The sequence below is a fragment of the Buteo buteo genome, chromosome 3 (assembly GCF_964188355.1).
Source record: "Buteo buteo chromosome 3, bButBut1.hap1.1, whole genome shotgun sequence".
In the NCBI taxonomy this organism is placed as follows: domain Eukaryota; kingdom Metazoa; phylum Chordata; class Aves; order Accipitriformes; family Accipitridae; genus Buteo; species Buteo buteo.
In genome coordinates this window covers 26,132,360-26,156,612 of record NC_134173.1, presented here as the reverse complement: position 1 = coordinate 26,156,612, position 24,253 = coordinate 26,132,360, and the positions used below count along the sequence as shown (strand labels likewise).

Below are 24,253 nucleotides of genomic sequence, written 5' to 3'. Positions count from 1 at the left end.
CATTTCCTTCTGGTCAGACAGGAGCTCGAACTACTCGGCTGCATTTCAGCACCAAGAGCAACCTCTGGTGCTTCACTGGAAATGCTGACCCAGCTGGCCAGTGAATTTGGAGTTTTTAAAAGATGTGCATGTCACCTTCCTGAATGGACAAGGCTGGTGCCAGGTGAAGCAGCCAGTGCTGCTGAAGGCACGTGGCTTCCACTCCCTCCAGAGGTTGCTCAGAAGCTGCCTGGAAATGCAGCAGGGACTGTAGAAATGGGAACTTACCGAGTTGGGTTTTCTGAGGGAGGGGAAATAACCCCTTTAGGGGTCACAAAAGCATAAGCACTTGCAGGCAAACAGCACGCGTGCTGGTGCAGGGATATATGGAAACCAGGTCAGCCTAGCTCCTTTCTGTGCTGCCCCATGATGCTGGGAAAGATGAGGAAGGGGGTATGGGAGTAAGTTTGGACTCAAAAATAGTGTAGACAAAGAAGGCTTCTTGGATCAGGGCACTACTGAATTACACAACTCACCAGTGCCAATGATATGGCTTCATGACCCCATTCCCCCTTTAGTCAAGGCTCTTCTTTTGTGCTGTAGACATCTGGGACACCTCCCTGACCACAGTGATGTTGTTTTCATGGAGAAGAAGGGGGTTATGGTTGTTTCCTAAGGGTGGAACTACCCTGTCTCCTCCTTTTGTGGTGAAATCTCCTCTTCCTGCCACTGCCAGACTGCTGGCCCTCTCCTCCCTCCCCACTGCCCCACCAAGCACAACAGCACAAGCATTTCTGGAAATGCTCAGACAAACCTTGCATTTCTAAGGGGAGAAATAACTCACATTGGTAGAACCACATTACCCAGGAGAAAGAAAGAAATGAAAGCAAGTTAATATGCAAAAATACCATCATGTCACAACAGTTCACTTACTATTGGGGTAGTAAGGATAGTGGGGTACCCGCTCCTTGCTAAAATCTTTTGCAGTTCACTGCAAAAGCATGCTGACCAGGGATAGCTAGGTAGTGGGCAACACAGAGGGAAGCTCTTTTTAGAGGTGTTAATGAATCCTAATATTTTTTGCTCAGCTGGAGGTGACAGAAATGAACAGTTAACATTTCTTCCCATTTCTGAAGATTTTTTTTCTTTTTTGCTGTTCCAGGGCCTAATCCACACACACACACACACACACACACAAAAGAGTAGGAAAAACCCCTGTGTGCAGCCTTATGGCAGGACTTTCCAAGCCACAGATGCTGGCTCTGTGGTTGGCTGACCTATCCAAAATAAAGCTCAACAGCAGGAAGCGGTGGAGCAGTTCAGGGGGTAGAAGAGGTCATGCGAATGTGATCCCCATCTCCTGAATGCCCCATCTCCTTATGCTGGCTCCCCCTGCTCCTTTTGGGATGGAGTGAATTGTTGACTTATTTTTTATTTTCAGCCTGCCTTTCCTATCCGTTTGCCAAGTGGGGTTGTTGAAAGTGACTCTTGTTGCAGCCACTTTCCCAGGATAGAAAAAATAAGGTGAACTTTTATCCTGATGCCTTACAGTTGAAAAGGCAGCTAGCAGCTTGGATGTTGAGCCCCTTTGGCTGCTCCAAAACAGAGCTGGCCCTGTGGGAGCTCAGAGGCCACTGTGTCACCTCCCTGTGGCTGAAGGGATGGGAGTCAGCCTGCCCCAGGTGAAGCTATCGGCTGCAGAGACTGAAATGTTTCCCCGAGGGAAAGGCAGCACAAGAGCCTTGAAAAGAGGAGCCTTGAAGGCTGCTGACCCATGCGCAGAGATGCATAGCACTGCCTTCTTCACACAAGAAGGCCATTTTCAGTGAATAAACATCAAAAAAAGGAAAGAAAGTGGAAAAAGGAAAGAAAGTGACTGACCTCGTTTTAATAATTTTTGACATCAGAATGCATTCATACCATATACTTTTACTTCTTTTTTGAGAGGAGTGCACAGCATATGTCCTGGCTCAGCTGGCAGTACAACTTCTGTGAGTCTACAGGAGGTCCTATGGCACCACTCAGGAACACCTACAAACCCTGCTGCACATTGGCCTGTGGGCCGAAGGAAAGCCCAGCTGGGCAGAGGACATGTAAGAAGTATGAACCTCTTTTTTACAGCCTGCAGATTAATTTCTGTTCAGGTGTGGGCTTCATTTTCATAATGCTAATGATCAAATAATGAAACCAACCACTTCTTGTTTCTGATCAGGGCTATTTCTGAAGTGTTGTGAGTGCCAAGAAAATAAACCAAGTCTAAAAATCACACTTTCCTCTAGGCAGATATTACACTGAAGTGGATAATGGGACCGTACCTGTGTGTTTGGATCCTGCCAGCAAGGGAGGTTTTCATAGCAAGTGTTTGACTTCACTTACCCTAAGCACTATACAACAGTGAGCTGAAAGACCTGCTGCCACTTACCAAACCTCTTGTAGCCGAAGGACTGCACCTCCTCCTCCTCTGCAAAATCGTCTGGAGAAAGAAAGAAAGAAAGACAGCGCAACAGAGTATTACTACTACCACAGGAAAAAGATGAAAAAGGTTTTTACAGGTGCATGTTCATAAATTAATGTACTTGAACATTTAATAGATTTGCAAGGCATGTTACTGATCTTCTCCTCCATTGCTCATGTCCCACCTCTGTCCCCAGGTAGAAAAGGCATTTCAGAGCCTTTCCCCCAACCAGTATCCCCAGCAGACATCCAGACTACAAATGGTTTATCACCTGGCAGCTATCCCTAGGCCTGCTTGGCCACCTAAGTATAGACCAGAACAGACACATCCCTTCATCATGATGACGGCCACAATTGTGCCCGGACTATGGCACTTGCTCCAGCCCACTGCCTGTGCCGTCCAGGCAGTTGGGCTGAGGTTATACATGCACCAGCTGGGCTGTTTGCACAAAGTGCTATGCATAGCTATGCCAAGTAACGAGAGAGGAGTCAGAAAGGATGGCTGTCCGTCCATCCACCACCTCCCACAAGCACTAGCTTGGCCTCAAGAGGCAAGATCCAATAAAAAAATGGGAAACAGAACTGACAAACTCAAACAGATGAGAAAAATAAAAACCATTCAAGCCCTTTTGTTCTCATCTTCACCAGCTAGCCAGCAGTAAAATGCTAATAATCACAATTTTATTTTGTCAGAAGCTTAATTTCTCTCTGCTTCCTTCCAGCAGCAATGGAAAAGGCTGGCATCAGCAGAAGAAATACACCCATGACTTCTTTAAAAAAAAAAAAGAATATGTTTGTGTTCGTGTGTTCATCCTCCTACCAACACAAACCCTCTTTCTGCTGAGTCAGGAAGGCAAGAACCCTGCCTTATCACCAGCACCAGGCTTTGCACCAGGCGACTGCCAGGGAGGGCAGCACAGCCCAGGCTGCTCATCTCCCGCTTCCCTGTTTCGCAGGGGGGAGCACAGTAGACCCATTCCCCCTCCCACAAGCACCATTTCATGTGGGGGGAAGACTCCTCAGGGCTGTCTTTAAACAGGACCTAGGACACGGCTTCCCAAGCAGTGGCTGGTGGTTCACAGCCCACCGCTGTGCTGGGGAACCACATTGCCTTTGCTGCATTTCCAAGCAGAAGCGCGCAGGCAAGCCTGCTTCCACTCTGTGAACACCACTGCCGGGGACTGACGGCAATCCCTGCTCTCCAAAACCTGGATAATCCTGGGCTTTCGTTTGCATTGCAGTGCCGGGGAGGCAGACTCGGCACCCCAGGGAGCTTCAGCGCCTGCTCGACACCTTGTGCCACCCTTCCAGCATGGGATGCTGAGGAAGCTCACTCGTTTGCAACCTCTCCATCCAGACCTTTCCCTGACACAAGGGGAGAAGGAAACAGAAGCTCAAAGGCCAGTCAAGGGATTCGCCAGAAGGGAACATTTTAATGAGCGGCAGTGGAAAAGCAAGCTCAAACAGATGTGATGGAGCGAGAGGTCTGTGCTCAGTTAGACGTTTGCTGTCCAGAGACTTACTGCACATGAACAGGCTTCTCTGCGTCATGAGACTGGGCTAACTGGTGCCACAGCTAACTCAGGCCACAACAGAGCTTTGGGGGGATGAATTCAAAGGTGAATTAAAGAGACGGTCCTCATCCAGGCTCAACAAAGTATAAATCATTTGCGTGTATGTCCAGCAACAAATCTGACCTGCACCTCCTTCTGACCTGCAAGGTGCCCTGCACTGAAGTCTGAGGGAGACATTGCCTGAAGCAGCAAAGGAGTCTCTGAAATGCATCATTCTGCAGAACTTCACCCTTTACTCAGATAGCACTTTTGATAAAAACAGCTCAGAACTCATGTTCTTCTCCAGATAACACAAAGTTTGCTCACTGCCAGAGGCACTCCTGTCCATATCTTAAGCTAGACCCCCCAGTTCAAAGGTGCATATAAAGAAATGGAAGAACCAGTGGACACTCCTTAGGCAAAACAAACACATCCTGGTTTTGAAGGCCCAAAGGAACCTTTAAAAAAACAAACCCAACAAACCCTCACAATTGTACCAAATGTTATCTGAAGACAAGGTCACCCAACAAAACATGACAAATACTAATAAACCATAAACTGTCAACAACGAAGCTTCTCATCTCAGCAGTGAACTACTCAGGAATAATCTTCCCTCTTGCACAAAAGATAAAGCACTGCACAAAAAAAGGTATCAGCTCCAGAGCCCTTAGCTTCCTGCCCGCTCCTGCTATCGGGGCTGTAACACAATCGCCTCCTTTGTTTCTCAGCAGTGTAAACTGGCTTATCCGATCCATATCTGATGTATGCAGCCAGGCCATGTTTAAATCTTGTGGCTTCATCCTACACCACATCTCCAAGACCTTCCTCCCAGGCTGCTAGCCTCTTCCCTAGTCGTTTAGTTTTTCACACTTAGCCCAATGGCATTGCCCCCTGGCCATGCATTTATAATATTTTTGTTTCTTTGGACATTTTTATATTTGCAATATATGTATGTTTTATATACATATATTACATATATATTGCACATATATTGCATATATTTATATACACACTTATATTGCATACATTTATATACACACTTATATACTTTAAAAATATATATATACTTTTTAATATTTGCAACACTGCATGCTGTGCTTGCTAGGGATGATTTTTTTTTTTTTAAGCTTTGAATACTTTATAATTATTCATTAATCTCCTAATTTTGAAGAGCGCTTGTGGCATTTGAAGCAAAGAAGTGGAGATGGGCAAGGACAGTTTTGCCTACTGGTGACCTGGCTCCCTGCTCACTAAAATCTAAAACATCAGATAAACCCTTTTTTAATCCCTATGAGTTGTTCTAGCAACAGACAGCAATGTATTTTAGGGGAAGTCTATTTAAATTATTTAACAGACTAAGCTCAGCAGCCTTTCAGTCACAACTGCCACTTAGGTACTTTGCTCGAAGCATGTGCAAATATAATACTTTACAATATTAACTGTAATGTAACAAGTTTAAGGAAAATAAAGATGGGAAGAGGAAATGAATAAAATAAGATTAGACTAAATGTTCAGAAATGAACAGCATTGCATCCTTTGGAAAAAGAGACTACGATGGGTTGAAAGTCCTACTTCAAAAGAAATCTGTCTTGAGGCAAAGCCATGTGTCCCAGCCTGCTCCTCCTATGCCTTTTGGGCAGTATTGTGCTCACTGGAGGCAGCAGAAACTTGGCCCTCAGCTCCCTGTTCCAGTGCTGAAAATATTAAAGTTTTGTCACAAGTTTTAAAAGTATCTCAAAGCTTCATGATACCTTTGAATCAGTGAAATACAAGAGAACCTAAGTTTCTTTGAAAAGGGAACTACAAAAATGTGATCTGTGGTGAATTACAGAGGTTAAGAAAATACACACCAAGTAGGAAAGCAAATAGTAAGAAAACCTCCAGCATGTTTTTATGCCTTATGCTTTTAAAGGCAGTATCAGAAATTGGAGTGGAAGAAATTAATGAGTTTTGAGCACCAGTGGCTGGTATTGCAGAAGGAAATGTTGTGTTTTTACACCAGTGGTGCCAATACACTTGAGTGGGGCTGCAGCTGGGGTAAGAGGGTTTTGTCTGACATGGTGAAAGCCGTAAGTTAGAAATATTTTTCTTCAGTTGAAATCCAACCCTTCTCAGTTACAAAGAGGACTGGAATGAATGCAATATTTCCGTTACATACATATACATTTATATACAGGCAAAGCTTATTTTCGTGGGTGAAAAATACGAAGGGCAGACTCCTCCTTGAAGCAGACAATAAAGCGGAATCCGTTGTTAAGTCCCAGAGGCTGGAAGAATTAAATCTTTAGTGCTGGGAAGACCAGCCATAATTTAGTTATAAGCTGCTCTACCGAGCTCTCAGCTGTGAGCCAAAAGATACGGAATCCAGAATAAGAAAGATGAAGAAACACGAAAAGCTGGTTAATATGTGATTTCTTACTCCACTGACTTCTACTGAGCTCTGGCAGTAGGAAGGTCCATAAAAAGGTGAACTTTGGGCAGAACAGAAACACATGTGAGCAACCAATTGTATTTAACCATGTAGGGGAAGGACCACCGGAGATCTCCTGTTTCATCAGGTTTACAAGAGTCTCCTTGAAGGCTACAGCAGATTGTCATGTGGAGCTTACAGCAAACTGCTAAAAATGAGTGGCTCACTGTAGCTGAACAGCAGTACATCAAATATTTTAGGGAGTCAGTACAAAGCAAGAGCTCTGGTACAAAAAAAAAAGCTTTGAGATATTTTGGCAATATCCACACCCCACCATGTACCAATGCCAAATTCTGCTTGCCCTCCAGTTATAAATTGTTACTGCAACACCTCTAATAAATACAGTTGTAGAGTTAAATAAGTTACAGTACAATGCTTCAAGGGAGTGGAAATTATAAAAAGGCAGTTCAGCTGGGGATTAACACAGCGAACAGAGGGAATTCATTTAATCTAAAACAAATTAGACTCTCATTTGATTAATTTGCTAGAGGCAAAGCAAAAATCTGTGGAGTAGAACTGTACAATTTCTAGTTCTTGTTCTTAAATCTTAAATAAATTAATCATGGACCACTTACAAGTCACTCTGAGGTCAAGTAAGAAAGAGCTGGCCTGGAGCCAAAAAGGATGCCAAATCTGCCCCAGGACTATATAGGGCCTATAACCACTGCACCACTCGGTCCCTTTGCTGGAACAGCACCAGATCTAAGGAGCCTTTGGTGCAAGGTGATTTTAGGGAAATTATTTCCATATTATCCCCTTCCTTTTGTGGGTGTTGTTGTTGGCATACAGAAGGTGTTAGAGAATGCTACCGATGTACATGTCCAGCTGTCACCTTTTAACAGTACACCCTGCTCAGCCATTTAAACATGAAGCAAACTAGATCTCAGAACCATTAGAGACGCTGGGTCGTATAGTGGCTGCAGACACATTGGTATCCAAACATTACTAGAACTTTTGTGTGCTGTAAACACGGGCTCAAAGTCTTTGTTTAAAGACTGTGTTTGAAGTCTTGAATTAAGAAAAGACACCAATATTCTACACTGCATTTCAAAATCTGGGGAAATCTATTTCAGGAGAGAATGAGGCATCTGGGCTGAATATTGTCATGCCGAGTTTCAACTCAGATTTTAGAAGCTACTTTATAATCCCCCTGAAAACTGGATTTACAGTACATTAGACCTTACCCCTAAGTACCTCACAGGGAACTCACGACTGTAAGACTAATTTGTAGTAACAATGACATCAAGTGTAAGAGTTTCCTTTAAAATAAATCTCTCTCTCAAAGAGCTTTAATAGTTAGGTCCCTGCCTTTCCCACTGACTTAATGGGAACAATATAGTTACGTCCCAGTGCAACTCTGTAAAATTCATTTTAACGTTATCAAGAACAGATTTTTTTTGTACCCTTTGGAAAGACACTGTGCCCATTAGTTGAAAATGATGATATTCCTCTCTTTAACCAATAAACCAGCGTGGATGCAGAACTCTGCTCAGAAGCGTGTAACAAGTGCATCTCCTCCACGAGGGACTGCTTGCAGTGTCAAAAAGCTACTTCTGCCTGCTCTCTCCAGCTCAGCCCTCTCACGGAAAGGCAAAACTTGTCCACTTGTGAGGTTTCTGTAATATTAACAACTGCTCAGACAGACGAGAACAGTGAACACCAATATGTTTCTCATATCACATTTCAAAAGCTTTTTGAGCCGCCACCAGATTTATATGCATTTCTGGTCACTATTAACTGCGTCTACATTCAAAGTGCTGACCTAGAGGTGAAACGGAGCCAGCAGAAGCACAGCAAGCAGCTGTGGCCTTCAGATGTTGATGACTTCATCAGTCTAATTGGTTTCCACTGGTTTTCATAGCTTTTATTCTGGACAGTCTCCTGCTTGTGCTAACAGGCTGCTCATTCGCCTCTCTCTTCACAGATGCTTCATTTCACTTGCCCTCTTCTGCGTTTCTCCGCTACTTTTTCCTTATAGCCCCTTTTCATATTCAAGTCTTTCTCTCTGCTTCTATTTTGATATGCCCTCCCTCAAAAAAACCTACCCCACACTTAAAACCCTTCCCTATTGACGAGCTCCCAAGCTGACAATGTTACTGTTGTTGGCTGTGTTATGCCCATGTTTTCCACCCCGTCCTTTGTCCGACCTCTCATACAGTAAGCTCCTTCGGACGGGATTACCCAGATTCTTCATTTGCAGAGTACCTCATCTTTAGGGGAGCTGTGGCAGAGATTCAGCTGAGGCAGTCCTAGAAGAGAGCCCCATCCTTTGGGATGTCGTTTGAGCCTGGATTCTGACAATGAGACTGAGGCTTTTCCCCACCTCTGTCCTTCAGGCTGCTGATCTGGGAATTTATCAGCTTTTAGTATCACAAGAAAGCAAGAGGCAAGGTCCCAGACCAGAGATCCTCTCCTGACACATAACCTAAGACTCAGGTTGTGTCTCTCATCACCTAACACATGCATAAAACAAACAAAACAAAGAATCATGGCAAATGGGTGCATTTTAATATTCTGGTCTCAATCTACTCCCCCACTGCTATGCCCCAAAAATGTGAACACTCACACTAAGAATGCAAAGAAAAGACAGATGATTAAGAAGTTCAGAGGCATAAGAATGATGGCTCTAGTTTTGCTTTTTAGGCACAAAATGAAGACAGTAAATAGCGGTGTTTCTTGGACAAAACTTGTTAGCCCATAAGTGCTGCAGAGCATTGCTACAGTACTGGGGTCTGGACCAGCTGCACGGTGTGGAGGGGTTGACCTTACAAGTTAAAAGTTTAAATCATATCATATTTCAGTGTAATGATTTAAAAGCAAACAATCTGTTCTCATTAGTGCACTGAAAAATTGTGCCTCCCTGTCTGTATGTTAGAGGAGGCAATTAACACCACCATTAAAATGGCATATACATTCCTAACAACACATCTCTCTTACCTCCTATAACTCATCCACTTTGCTCCCCAGTGATGTCCCAGTCTTCACTTCAAATTTATGCACAGAAAGGCATTGCAGTTTTAGGTGGAAGCAGTCAAACTCCAAAGACAATTCATCTTAGGTAGATCCCTCACTCATACAGACCATGCTCACATTATTAGGAGGATCAGGTTCACTTTCAGTGCCTGGTAAAAAGCGTCTTTATTTTGCTTTCCAAGGGGGAGGGCTGGAAGCGGGGAATCTCTGTTCTGACACACAGAACCTCAGGATAAGGAATGTTTTGTGAAGCTGAAGATAACTGGGCACACATCCTTCACAGCACTGAATTGCTTTCATCCTTGACATTTCTTCCAGCTCTCTTTCTTTATTTTACTCTGGTTTTGCTCTGCAAGGCCTGATCAGCTCGCTCTCTCTGCAAGATTACCCTTCCCTCCTTATCCTAGCAGGCAAAGGTGTTTGAACCTCTGGGCACAATGGTCTTTGATGTGGATCTAAGCAAACTGTTCAGCGGTTGTGACAAAAAAGGGCTCTGTTCAGCTCTCAGCTGTAGAAAAATCAGTCTAGAATAAATTTATGTTACCCAAAGTAGGAGAAGAAAGAGCCACAAGAGATTTTAAACAACCCTCTTCTTCACAGGGATGGGCTCGCTGGTGCTATTCTTAGTCCTATGTGGCTGGGAAAAGTCAAAGATTGAAAGCAAAGATGAATAATTACAATTTCTTACGAAAATACTCCTGTCATAAATAGCTTATATGCTAATTCTGCTCAATATCCACTACAGCTGTACGGTAATATTTCTATCTGTGCAATAACAGATTTCTCTTGTATTTTCACAGCTTCTAACACTCTGCTTTCCTCTATATTGTTAATAAGAATATCCTTTGACACATGCATGCATGATCATCCTTCTCATCCATATGTTTAAAATCCTCTGTGCTACCAACCAATTCAGGATACATGCTGACTGTAGAGTAGCATTGCTCGGGATTTGTTCTGCGTTGTATCACACATTTATTATAACTGCTCATGCCTTTGAACTACTGCAGTAGGGTCCTGTGACATGTCCAACACACACTACTCAGAGCTCCTGCATATGTTTCATGTTTATGTCACTATATTCATATAAGCTTTGTTATAACTGGACTAAGTAAAGGTTACTGGATCACTCCACTTCTAATCCTTGGTTTTCAGATGCTTTCTGGCTTCTGCAAAATGCTCTGGACTGGACTTTTTTTTAAATGTGCAGTTTGAAGTTTCTAGCCAGGAAAGACCTATTTGCAGATGACTGCTCATTTCATTTTGTGCACAAGGAGATTAGAGAGAGAGAGATACACTCTTCTCCAGTATTATAAAATTAGCTTTATTCCTTTATTCTTTAAAAATAGTGGTGGCATCAAAATAGTTAGAGAGAAAGATGAAACCTGTCAAGAAGGTAGAGCTCATATAAATAGGTTACTTAAGAGTTTTCAAGGCAGCCAAGAAAGAGCAACTGAATTTGCATGCACACTCGGCTTTTGCAAATGGAGGCTTTACCTGCAGATTACACACAGGCTCCAAGTTAAAACATAGAAGGGATGATTTTAGCAATATGGGCTGATACGTCTGTTAAAGTGTGCACTGTATAAGGGAAACTTAAGGTAAACTGAGCTAGCATATCCCATGAAAGCTCAATGTAATCTACGTACTGAAAACTCTGTGCATGAAGCACATAGAGCTGCCTTTGAGGCAAACTGGTTGACACCAAGAAAGCTGGGCGTTCAGACTATACCGTTCCTGAGGCAGTGCCGGCTTCACTGATTTCAGTGGACCACAACCAAGGATGAACCTGTCCTGTTGTTTCACTCTGTGCATCTTTTTTTTTTTTTTTTTTTTTTTTTAAATGAGAGAAATTGCACAGGACAGGATATTTGGTCACATTCCAGTTCACAAGCACAAGGCAACAGCCATTTCAGCCTCCAGCACCATCGCTATAAAAGCGGTACATAGCGAGGTGCCTGTGATGGCAGAAAGGAAGGAGGAGGAGGACCAGTGAAGAAAGAAGCAGCTAAGCTATCCTGGGTTTTGTAATGAAGAGCTCCTCTGTCATCCTGGAGCAAGAGTCCCAAAATGACCACCTTGACTTTGTCATTGCCCCGCTTTCGGCATTAGTATTAAGTTGTTATCCAAGCACTATTCACATTTCAGACAAAAATACTTACCACCAGAACCACCATTGACAGTAGTGATTACAGATACAGTTTAAAGTAATAATTACAAAATATATCACAGATATATAGGAAGAAGTTCTCAGTTTTAACAATGCTTGTCCCTGTCTTAAATTAGGGCCAATGTTTTTGAACATGTGGTGGTGCTTGACTATGATGAAGCTGTTTTCATTTGTTTCCCAGGCAACAAATACTCCTTCATACCCAAATAAATAACTACAACTTAGGCATATCATTTGATAAAGATACATCTGACCCTAAAGCAGTCAAGTCTCTTTATAAATCACATGAATTATTACTAAAAAGCATCTCACAAAGTTTGTGAGGTCAGTGTAGTTTGCTGGAAATAAAACTGCCAGGATATTAAACATAAACTTCAATTTGTTTTACTGATTTAAAACATAACGCATTACTAATACCAGCAATGGAAAATATAATTTATTCCTTACAGATATTTAGTGATGTAATTATTCAGATATTCCTCCGTTCTCCAGAGAGGGTAGATACAGAGACAGCTGCAATCAACAGATCATTTTGTTGTTATTGAGAAAAATGTGTAACTACACCAAGTTCGACAGTCCTACAATTCTCACCACCATCAAGTTGGAAGAGAAAATACGAAAAACCAAGTCTGTACCCAGAAAAGGAAATCACAGGGTCAAAATTTGGTTTGGCTCTCCGACTTCCATAACACTGGCAATGGCACTTGATGTGATGATTTGTTTGAAGTCTCTCTTTTCTCCTGTTATTAGCACTGTTATTTAAGGTTTCTTCTTTGCATGTTTTATTACTGATTTCCTAACTCTGTGGGGGAAAGAAATAAGATGGCTGTGATCGCTCTTAGCGAAATCGAATGGTAAGGACCAGCAACCAGAATGAAATGTCTCTCTCTTGCTGGAGCGTGGGGCACCAACATGTGCTCCCAGCAGGAGTAACATCTTCCCTCCAAATGCCACTGCTCCACTTTGCAAAGAAGAGTGACAGAGGCAGAACGAAGCACATGCAAGTCGCATTATACCAGGCCATGTCCTATACCCACTTAAAACTACAGCAAAAATGCTTGCTGGCTTCAGTGGGTTCAAAGTCTGGTTCCCAGTGTCATCACAGTATGCGGCTACCCAAAAATGTTATTGCTGTTCTCGGTCCTTTGCATCCTGCCTCCCCCCAAAACTGGTGCAGTCTCAGCCCCAACAAAAATAGAGCATAAGGCTTTCAGTGATAACAGATATGGGTTTATATTACTGGATTCCCTTTGTTTTGGTTGGTTCCTGCCATTACACTTACGCTGATAATGACAAGCTGATGACAAAATTTTTGGCATGAGTACCCTATAAATAAGAACATTGTAAATATATTATGTTTAATATGTTGCACAGCCCTGTAGAGACACCATGTCACAGTGCCAGAAGTAACTTAAATAGCATGTGTGGGCTTGCAAAAATACGCCCCCCCCCCCCCCCCCCCCCAAGCTTCTCCTCCCTTCAGGCAGCTACTCTGGCAAGTGAATAAATAATCACATCGTTTGGTGTCCCAGACTCTGGAAACTGAGTGTAACTATCATGATGTTTACTGGCCTCCTGGCATCTGGAATCAAACTCTGCAATCCAAGCACCGGCACACTGGTGCCCAAAAGCAATTTTCTTGTGTGTACGTTTTTTTCCTTCCCACCCTTCAAGTTTATTTTTGCCTCTGAAGAAAAGCTAGATTCCACTCTCACAAACTCCCAACTACTTCCTAAACTTTCTATAATGTCCTTTGATGTTCTCATTGTAACTATTCCCCAGCATGTAAAGTCTCTGCCTTCTGCTGTATGGCTATCAATTTTCATAAACAGAAGGCTTTCTTGCAACCCCCCTAATACATCTTTACTAGGTTACAATATAGCAATTTGGCAATCTGCTGCTTTATTTGATTTTAAAAGTCTATTATCTAATACCTCTCAGTCACATCTTTGTGGGACGGAGTCAACCGGTAGAAGTGGCATGTCTCACCCATTTAAAACAAAAAGAGAGGGAAGGGAAAAAAGGGAGAAAAAAAGTAAAAGAAAGGAAGTTTCAGCTCTAACAGATGCAAAGCAAAGACCAAATATTTTCCAGTCGGTGGATGTTGAGGAGAAATACGCCAAATACATTTCACAAGCCAGTTAAGCCTCTACTGGCACCTAATCACTGCCAGATGTTTAGAAGCAACACCAAGAACATCGCAAAACGCTGGCAAAAAAAACCCCAACTAAATTAGGAAGAAATAAAAGCCTTCTCCTCGGGACGCCGGGGAGCGGGGCGGTAGAAGTTGGGTGCCGAGAGAAAACGTGCTGGGGTGAGCACCTATGACGGGAGGGGGACGGGGGACGGGGGACGGGACGGACGGACACACGGACAGAACGACACCCCGCTCCCCGGACCGGCACTGACGAACATAAGCCAAACCGAAGGGGTGGCGCAGAGCCCCATGCGCGGGGCCGGGGCTGCCCCGTGGGCGCCCCGGGGTCGCGGGGAGTCCCACGCTCTGCCTCTGCCGGCACCGGCTGCCCGCGTCCTGCCAGTGTTCTGCCCGCACCCGGCTTGCCCTGCCTGCAAACTGCCTGCACGGTGCCCGGCCAGCACCCCGCTTGCACCCTACCCGCATACTGCCCTGCCCGCACCCTGCCCGAAACCTCCCCTACCTGCACCCTGCCCGCACTCTACCGATCCTGCCTGCACCCTGCCCGCCGCCTGCTGCCTTCCCGCACCCTGCCTGCACACCCATCCCGCACGGTGCCTGCCTGCACCCTGCCCGTCCCGCCCGCACGCTGCCCTGCCCGCACCCAGCCCTGCCGGTGTCCGGTGCCCGGTGCCGGCGGCGCACATGTGCGGGCGGCGGAGCGGGCGACCCGCTCCCGTCCCTACCTTTCATCTTGGCGCCGGGGCGGGTCACATAGGACGGACGGGGCGCGGCGGGGGCTGCCGCCGGGAGCCGCGGGCGGGCGGGCGGCGCTCCCTGCCTACTGCCCGGCCATGCCGGGGGCCGGGCGCAATCCCGCCGCGGGCCCTGCTGCGCACCCCCGGCCGCTGCCGCTGCCCCTGCCGCCGCCGCCGCCCCTGCCGCCGCCGCTCGCCGTCGCTCCTCGACCGCCGGCGGCACCGCGCTCTCGCCGCCAGCCCCGCGCGGCCCGGCCCGGCCCCGCGGAGCCGCGGCCCGGCCCCGCCTCCCTCCCTCCGCCCCGGGGAAGGGGCCGCGGCCGGGGCCGGGCGGCGGGGGCGGGCTCGGGGCCCCGCCGGCGGTGGGGCTGGGGGGGGGAGGTGTCGCACGCCGCCCCGCCGCGCCCCGCGGGACCGTGGGGTTCCTGAGGTGCGGGGCCGTGGGCAGGAGGGTCTGCCTGTGGGGAGCGGCCCGGGACAGGAGTCGCAGGGCACCCACCGGTGACCGGGGAGCTTGAGTGGGACGTGGTGTCGCCGGGAGGGAGAACGGTCCTCTCCCTGTCTTCCCCACGCACGTGGCAGGCACCCGGCGGTTTTTGGCTAAAGCCGTCTTCGCGAGCGTCACACCACCCCGGCTCGCCACGCCAGTGAGAGAGACGTCCCGGAGCTGTGGGTGCGTATCCGTCGGCCGGGAAGAGGCTGCAGGACGTGCGAAGTTCACCCTGGTGCTGAACGAAGCGCCGTGAATAGTCCCGTTGGATTCCATGGGATTGCGTGCACACGCTAAAGAACATGTGCAAATATTTGTGGGATTAGGGAGATACAGGCCAGTCGTCTTTTGTTTCTCTGGTTCTGGATGTTGCCGGGAATAATGGATCGTTTCCAGGCTCTCATTTTCATGAAAGGTGTGCTCTGATTTTCTGCAAACCTACCCATATTTAGGCTATTGAAGATGGTGATAAGATGATCCAGTTTTGACTATTAACATCAGTGCTGATGAAGCAGAGCTAGTGCAACGCGCACCAGTTTGTTCTGGGGGCAGAGTAGCAGAGGCTCCCAAGAGTGTTTCCCATCACAGAGAGAAGATGCGCACAATTTTGCCTTTGCAATTATTGGTATTGCAGTCTTTTGAATGAGGGGATGCCCAAAGAAATGATAATGCTACGTGGTCTTTTCAGGGGGCCCACGGCTCCCGTAAGGATCATAGCGTACCAGAGAGGTCATGGTGCAGTATCACAGCATTAGTTTAACACCAGGTCAAAAAGCATTGGAAACCTATCAGGTATGATCTTGTCTGAGCAAGAAATGAAGGATTAAATCCACAAAAAGTAATCATCGTAGAGCAAAAATTAAAGAACAGAAATTTTAATTCCTTCAGCTGGTCTGATGACTTGAGTTGACATCCGCTTGAGTGCATTTCGCAAACTCAGAGGCAGTACCTTCAGTCTGGGATTGCCGAAAATACTTGAACACCAGCTGCAGTAGCCATTTACTACTTTAAAGCAGGGCTTGGATATCAAAGAGACTTGACTCGGATTTTAGTTTGCGCTCTGGTAGTTGACTGGAATATCTATTTTTGGTACAAGTCGTGAGTAAAACACTTAAATCTGAATACAGTAATCAGGTAATTATGGATGTCCTGTAGTGCTGTGTTGGATTAGGACAACAGCTCTTGCAGTGTTTATAAAACTGATTAATGCTTGGTCAGTTGTGTGATTTATTTTGAATCCTAAATTAACTCATAGTTTTTGTTTTGAAGAATCAATGTCATTCAGTTGCCCAAATTAAAAACTATCTAGACTCTGATCCAAAGCCCATGTTTCCAAGAAGGAATCTTTCAATTGATTCTCATAGACTGGATGGAACCAATAGTGAAACTCCATTTCTCCGAAGAAAAAGTACTTCTGTTTGAAAACACAGCACTGAAGGAATGCTTTAGAAAAAGAAGGAGAAAGAAGAACATGACTTTAAACCTGTGTCATCAGGGAATGTGCAAGGAGCAGGAGTGTGGAGGAATTTAGAAAATTCCTCAAAAGCAGTAACTGATAACACTTTTCCAATTCTTCAAACAGTAACCTTAGTGAACTGAAGGATAGCAACCAAAAATTGCGGAGACTGATGAGTGAAGTGCTGTGTCTGAGGAACACATCTTCCTTCCTAATTGAAAGAAAAATAATAAGTATTTTGAATTCATATAGAGTTTATGGTTGATTTATTAGGCCTGAGATCTACCTCCATTCTTGTGACTTTAAAATATTTATTGATTAGTGGACATAGTGGGACACTTCATATTTCTAAAGTAAGCTTCTATATTCTCTTTTAATTGTGTAAGTTGTATTCCACATTGGATTTCTTATCAATACTTTATATATTTAAATCTCGTGTTAGTAAAGACATTCAGGAAACTCGTGAACTGTTTCATGTGTCAAATCTTTCCTCTAAAACCAAGTTTTCTATGTTTTGGGCTCTGAAGTAAGCGTTCCTTTTTTCTTCCAACTGACCCATCTCTGTCCACAAGAGGAAGGTATAGATGTTAGACACTGTGACTACCCTTATCAACCCCGGGATTAATGAATAGGAAGGCAGATTGTTGACAGTTCATGGAGAGGGGGTAATTGAGCAAGTGTATTTAATGAGCTGAATATCAGTGGATTATTGATATTCTGGAGCATACACTGTCTTCATCAAAACAAGTTTGATTAAACGGGAGAATTCTAGACCCCCAAAACCCCCACCCCAACCACTGAGTGGCATAGTTTAGAAATACTGGCTTTAAAAATCAGTGAGAGCATGTCCCTTTCCATCCATAAATGGATTCAGCTGTCCAGTCTCCCCTCTATTGTCTCTGTTTCAGTTGCCTGTATGAACAGCTCCCCAAATTTCCAGGTCGTGTTGAATGAACACTCTGAAAATGATGGTCTGAGCCACTATGTCCAGAGGAGACCTGCCTTAAGTTTAGCCTGGCTTCCAACACCCCATCCTTCCTGCAGGAGGTGGTTTGTGGGTTGCAGCCTTTTGTAGGTCTGCTGGTGTCCCCTGGGGCAGGCTACGGTGAAGGTACAGAGGCATGGTGTGGCAGCAGGCAATGCTGACAAGAGACAGGGCCGTCCCTGTGGCACTTCTTCCAGCCAACCTGCTGAGAATATTTTGCTGGAAGTGGCATCACAGGTCCCAAAGTTTAAACTGTTTCTTGTTCTGGGTGAAACTGGATCGCTTTACTGGGGTTGCTCAGAGCTAGAAGGTGTGGCTGTCCTGTGGTTTGAGCATCTCTCCCTTCCTCTTCCTGTGCCCTGTGAGCTCTGCCCACAAGGACACTCAGGCACAAGGACACTGGAAATCACCCAGAGACACATCCTGTGGCCTGAAAAGATACTAAGCTCAGTTCTCCTAGATTTCATCCCTAGCTACCGTTGCGGATACCCCAGCATACTTGATTTCAGGTAACAAGATCAGCCTCTCTCCAGCATCCCTCCGCTGCCTGGGTTTCAGACAGATGCTGACCCTGAACAACCAAATCAGGTGATACTTTCAGACTCTCCCTCTTATTTCTGCTTAGTTGTGAGCTCCCCATGAAGTTGGACCACCCAGACTTTAAACTTTATCTCCATTTCTCATTACATGGGGATCAAGAGATATTCCTACTAGCTAGGTAAACCACTGAATACATACATATTTAGGGTGCAATACAGTATATGATACAGGGTGTAATATAGTACATAATACAGTGTCAGTCCTGGGCCTTCACAAGCTTGAACTTTTTATACACTCTTTTATATTTTTCAAATTTCATTTAAAGCTATGGTGAAATTTGCCAAACACAATTATACTGCTTCTCCAGTTAAAACCACTGATCTTCTCAGAAAAAGTTTCAAGCATATTTTCATATTCTTTTCTTTTTAGGAAACTTTAGACTGTGTTCTAGGGAAATCTAATTTCACAGAAATACTTCATTTTAGGGACTTTTTTGTTACTCTAGTTCAGGACATAAATGATGAGGCCTGTTTTTTCCTCCAATAATAATAATAATATAACAACAGTTTACTATTGCAACAGGCTGCTTGTTACAAAGTGATCCCATGTTGCAGCCAGATCCAGATTCAGAGAAGGTCTAGAGGCTCTAAACAAGTCATCCCTGTTTAGAAATGTGTACATATTGGCCTAATGTGGCTTGTTGATATGGAACTATTACAATTTATTCATCAAATGCTGAAATAAGGTACCCAAGTGAGTCTTTGCAGTTGCTGTGGCATAGCAGGAGTTAAAGCACTCACCAACCACATGTGTGTTGTTCATTTTTCCCTTGCTACAGTCCTCTCTTGAATATCAAGGAAGTTCATTTATAATGGTTCATACTTGCTTTTACTCTGCACAATGTGTTCAAATTCTGCAGTAATCCAAAAGAAAAAGATGCAAATTCAATCTCCCTGTATGTGCTTTAGAATAAATTGTGCAGATTTTGCTGAAGTGATCTATAACCAGAGAAAATGTGCTCAGTTCCTGTTCACTTTGATTCCACTTCACAATGGACCATTACCATCACCTGGCTCTTTCCCACAGCCAAACCTACAAAATTTTTTCAGCATCACTCCTCTCTTCTCTAGCCACAAGCCCTTTGGCTATTTGATGAGTCTTGGAGATGCTGGAAGCCTTGGTCTATGCACGTAGAGGTATGTGTGGCATTCTTTTTGACTGGCAGCCTTCTCATTGCCTGAGCCCACATGCAATACAAAGAGCAATAATTAAATAAAAAAATCTCAAAAAGAATTGCATGAGTCATTGAGGAGAACTGCATGTGACACGGGAACCATATGTGGAAGATCATTTGTCTGAAGTAAGCACCATTTGGGTTAAATATAGAATGTGTATTTGAAAAGTAAAAGTTGAGTATTATAACATATTTTAATGATAAATCTTTTTCTCCACAACAATTTCATATTGTTAATGACCATTTTGGACCTGTGCCCAGAGTCAAGACATTATCCTTGGATCTGGGTAATGAGTTTGTAAATGATCCTGAACAAATGGTGAAGTTATTTAGTAATAATTTTGTTAAATCTGCAGATGAGCCTTTTCTTAATCTGGGTAATTATCATCATAATTTGAAAGTATTTACTTATGTAGACTTGCCTCTGACAAGTGAGATTGTTTTTTGTTTTTCCTTTCCTATTTTTTGATTAACTGGGAAACTGAAGGAGATCCTGAAAGCAGCAAACCACCTGGCTATCTTTTCAGTATGCCAGAGTTACTCAGAGATACAGACTTGTTCTAGATATGGTTTGGGTGTTGATCATGCAAAGGCCCATTTGCCAGTTCTCTTGTCTTGTCTGTGACCTTTTTCTTTTAGGAACTGGATTTCTTGGAAGGAAAACACAAGGCAGCTCTAGAATAGGCTGGACAGTCACATTGCCCTAAATTTAAAGAAAAGCAAAATGCTGGAATGCAATTAAAAGTAGAGCTATTATGACTACCTGCAGATGATATTTAGGGACCGCTGTTGCATGTTTTTGATATTTCGTGAAATGCATCATTATGGGTTTTATTCATAATTTGAATGAAGAGTGATTATTTCCAGTTCAGAAAGTTTGGGAAATTTTATTCTGGCAATTTATAGACCAATTTCCTTGCACAGCATTTTTGTCAAAATTGCCGAAAACAATTGTAGCTGTTGTGTCTGCTAAAAATTTCAATCAATAAAATATTTTACTTTTGTGGTCCAAAATTTCACAATGAAAAGCAATTCCATTACTGCTAGAGTGCTTAAATGTTGAAGACAGCAAAACCAAGACCAAATAATTAGTGCCAAATTTTATTAGAATATTTGCAGAAGTAGATTTTTATACATTAATAATAACATTTTGTTTGTTCATAGCGTGTGTTTCTTTCAAGACACACAGTAAAATAATTCTGGTTTCCTCAGAAACAGTTTCCTATTGCTCGAGATCTAACTGGGTCAGCTATTCAGCTGGAGTATATCAAAATGATACTGGCCAGGGTTTGGTTCATGTTAATGGAAGGAGGCAAAGATCTTGCCATGTTTTGAGACTGTCCAAATGCCAATGACATTCAGTTTCTAATTATCTTCAGTGGGAGCCAGCAAGCAGGAACCCAGAATTGGTCTCTGTCAGCCCAGAGAAGCATCCTTCTGCTGTCGTTACATACCACACGTTTCAGCTGGGGTTCAGGGGAGCTGGGTGTGTCCTGCACACTCCTGTCTGGCTGTACAACTTCTCCCAGAGGCAAGGTGATGCCTGGCAGTAGAGGGAGTGAAAACCAGTGTAATCTACTTACAGACACTGACACAGGTGCGTCTGCTCACCAAATTTGCTGGTTATGTCCATATAGATCCACATGACAAGTCCAAATGCCTCATATATGGTCTTCGTGGCCTCTTGCCTTGCAGTGCAGACCTCAGAGTCAAACAGAGGCTAAGTGAGTATGGCTTGTATACTGCTTGGCCACAGGAGAGGAGCAGAGCAAGAAAAGCAAATAAAAAGACAGTGAATCCTCCCTACATTAAGTTAACATTATTGCAATGTATTTTGGCTGTTCAGCCTGTGAGTTACACCCACCAAGACTCCCTGACGCTTCAACAAGTGGGTGTAAGTAGGTCCAGGGGAATATCAAGTTACAACTCCTCAGCTCTCAATTTGGCCCAAAAAGTACAGAAAAAACCTTTGAAAACCAGGGAGCATCATGATTGCAATTGTAAAGTATTTTGTTCTCTATGTAGAACACATCTGTAATTTATGTAAATTACTATTATGGAGAATGTTGAACCTTTGAAGTTTTGTTTGTTGGGGCATAATGACAATAAAAGAAAGTGACTTTAATAAGCATTTTTAGTTGTATTTACCAGGTTTAAATTGGTCTTGCTTTTTAGAGTAAATGGACTTCAAAAAGAAACAAATGGGACAAAAAAATAGGGAGTGATAAACAGTCCCTTTTATATTGCTTCTGAGATCTTATTATGAGCAGTTGCTTCTGATGAAGTATTTCTGTCTTCTTTCAGGTAGATTATAGAGCATTAGATATTTACTGAAAATATTAATGAAAGCTTTGGAGAGATCCCATGTCTTTTTCATTTTGTCAGACTTCATAAATAACACACACAAATAATTGTCAAAGAACATTACTGAGGTGGTGAAATCAAGCACTTACAAGCTAGGAAATGCCAGGAGAAAGATTTCCCATGGGACCTTAACTTACCTGCATATGTTTGGAATGATTGACAAGACATATTTATTCCTACTGATAAAAAGTATTGATATGGATGTTAGTTTATAATAATGTATTAACTTTTCTCCAGTTACTCCATTTATTTGGTACAGAGAAGGGACTGGACTCATTTAGTGAGCACCCATTCAATATTTATCTTCTCTTCATTGTTCCTCTGGGTCCCATTCACTGCAATATTCAAGCTCTGCTCTGAAGATAGAATTATTGATTTCCTCTATGCCTGTCATCAGGGTAGCATTTATATATTTCACAAATGTTAATTAAATGTTGCAAGTGATAAGGAGTATTATTACCTCCATCTTATAGGACTGAGCCACAGTAAGATTAAAGCTGAATGTTATCCTCTCATAAGAAGTGAATCACTTGAAGTGCTGTGATTTCTCAGGGTACCCAGTGTTACAGTCAATGTTAACACTACACACCCAAGGGCACCTTCCACTTTCCACTTTGCAAGCCTGGCTAAAAGTCCTAGTCACAGCCCCACAAGATTGAGGTACTCATGATGCTGCCTCTGCCCCTCCTCTCCCTGCTTTCCCCTGTATGAACCCTGCAAAGAGCAACCCTATACTCTGAGCCAAATCCCGCATGTGGATGATTGAGAGATCAGGACATTAGGTGTGCTGCTGATTCATAGCACAAACCCTGCAATCCAGCTACAGTCATGCACAGTAATTTGCACACTTGAAGGCTAGATCCCATTGACTTCCATGGCAGGGGTGAGTACTCAGCCCTTCTGCAAATGATACCACAGGGTTCCTGTCAGGACTGTTGAGAAAAACTTGGGTAGTGATAAACAAGGATGAGCTGGATGTTGGTGAGTTGCTGGGGTGGGTTGAGGCCAGCTGGTGGCAGCTCAGCCCCCATCCAGCTGCTTGCTCGCTTTCACCCAGACGGACGGGGAGAGAATTGGAAGGGCAAAAGTGAGAAAAACTCATGGCTTGAGATGAAGGCCATTTAATAGGTGAATGGGGGAAAAAAAAAGAAAAAAATTCCCAACTGCATCACCTCCCACCAGCAGAACAATGCCCAGCCAGTCTCCGAGCAGCAGCTACTTTGGAAAAAAAAGTCCCTGTTTTATTGCTGAGTATGATGTTATATGGTGTGGAATATCTCTCTGGTTGGTTTGGGTCAGCTGTCCCCTCCCAATCTCCTGCCTACTCCCAGCCTGCTCACTGGGGCAGCAGAGTGAGAAACAGAGAAGGCCACGATGCTGTGCAAGCATTGCTCAGTGATACCAAAAGTATTGGTGTGTTATCAACACTGTTTTGGTCACAAATCGAAAACATGGCACCATATGGGCTACTGTGAAGAAAATGAACTCCACCACAGCCAGACCCAGTGTGGTTGCTCACATCACATAGGCACTGCCTGGCAGAGACAGAGTCTTGTTCTCTAGCACTGAAGCCACCAGCTTTGAAAATAAGAATTTCTTTTCCCCCCTGCTGCTTCTCTGACCTTTACAACAAGTGAGGCAGAACTCTTAAAAGACTTAAAGTTTTCTTCACTATACAAATCTGTGGTTGACATCTTGCTTCTCCACTGTGCAGATTTCCACTGGGAAAGAGGAAAGTCTATTCCAGACGCAAAGCTCATCTACCCACCAGATTTCAGGACTGCGCTCCAAAGCCTGGGAAATGGGAGTTTTTAAAAGAAAAAGTCTACAAGTTTTGACATAGACAACAATATATACGTTTTCCACTAGGTTCTTTCTTGGAAATGACTGAAAATTTTCCAAAAAAATTATCAAAAGAAGTCCAAACAAAATCAGCCAGAGGCATCCAGCCAGCAGGAGAAATTACAGCTAGAATGACTGAACTTTGGCAAAGCTGTAAGGTCCTTATAATGGAAAGTATTGGGTAACTTTAGTGAAAAGCCAAAACCAGTTGAGGAATGAAGAAAGAATGACCGTGGTGGCCAGTGATTTTAATCTTACATCCATCATGCAACCCTGTAAAGGGAAGATATAATCCAAAATGTGTTTGGAGATATCTGCAGAGAGGACACAAGCAAACAAGCTGATTTTGACCTTTCTTTTGTAACTCTGGGCTGTCAGGTCTTCTAAAAGCCCCACAAAGCTTTCTTCCCAATAGAAAAGTCAGTTCTGTCTACTTGAGAAATTTATGAGAAATGAGGTATGTGCATCCATATCTTTCTGAGATCCACATAAAATTACCTACAAGTCTACCTGAGCAATGAGTTACCATCTTCAGCTGGTGCTTCCAGACTCAGCATTAGCCACTCAGACTTCCCCAGGCAGAACATAGAGAATCTTTTTCTCTACTTGGAAGATGACTGCTCAGCATGCTGCTGGCTTGCAAAGTCTTGTGTAAAGGATATTCTAGGCATTTCAGTTTAAAGTTCAGCAAACAAGTGCTGTTACTAGCCCATTTCAATGCAGGTGCTACAGCGGAGTATTGGGATTGAAAAAACTCCCTCATGCTCTGGCAACAACACATCTGCTGCTGCTAACATAGCTCAGCAAGACCGCCAGCTCTCTGCCTCCCAGAGAGGCAAAAGCACATA

The 24,253-nt window shown here is 43.9% G+C and overlaps 1 protein-coding gene across 1 annotated transcript in view; it reads right to left on the bottom strand.

Moving 5' to 3' along the window:
- The window catches only part of COLEC12 (collectin subfamily member 12), a 99,946-nt gene extending 85,146 nt beyond the window's left edge, over positions 1–14,800 (bottom strand). The window contains exons 1-2 of the mRNA XM_075023094.1: positions 14,483–14,800; positions 2,402–2,452 (exon numbers count right to left, since the gene is read on the bottom strand). Coding sequence (XP_074879195.1) covers positions 2,402–2,452; positions 14,483–14,489 — 58 coding nt within the window. The 5' untranslated portion in view covers positions 14,490–14,800. The remainder of the gene's footprint in view (positions 1–2,401; positions 2,453–14,482) is intronic.
- Positions 14,801–24,253: the final 9,453 nt, after the last annotated feature.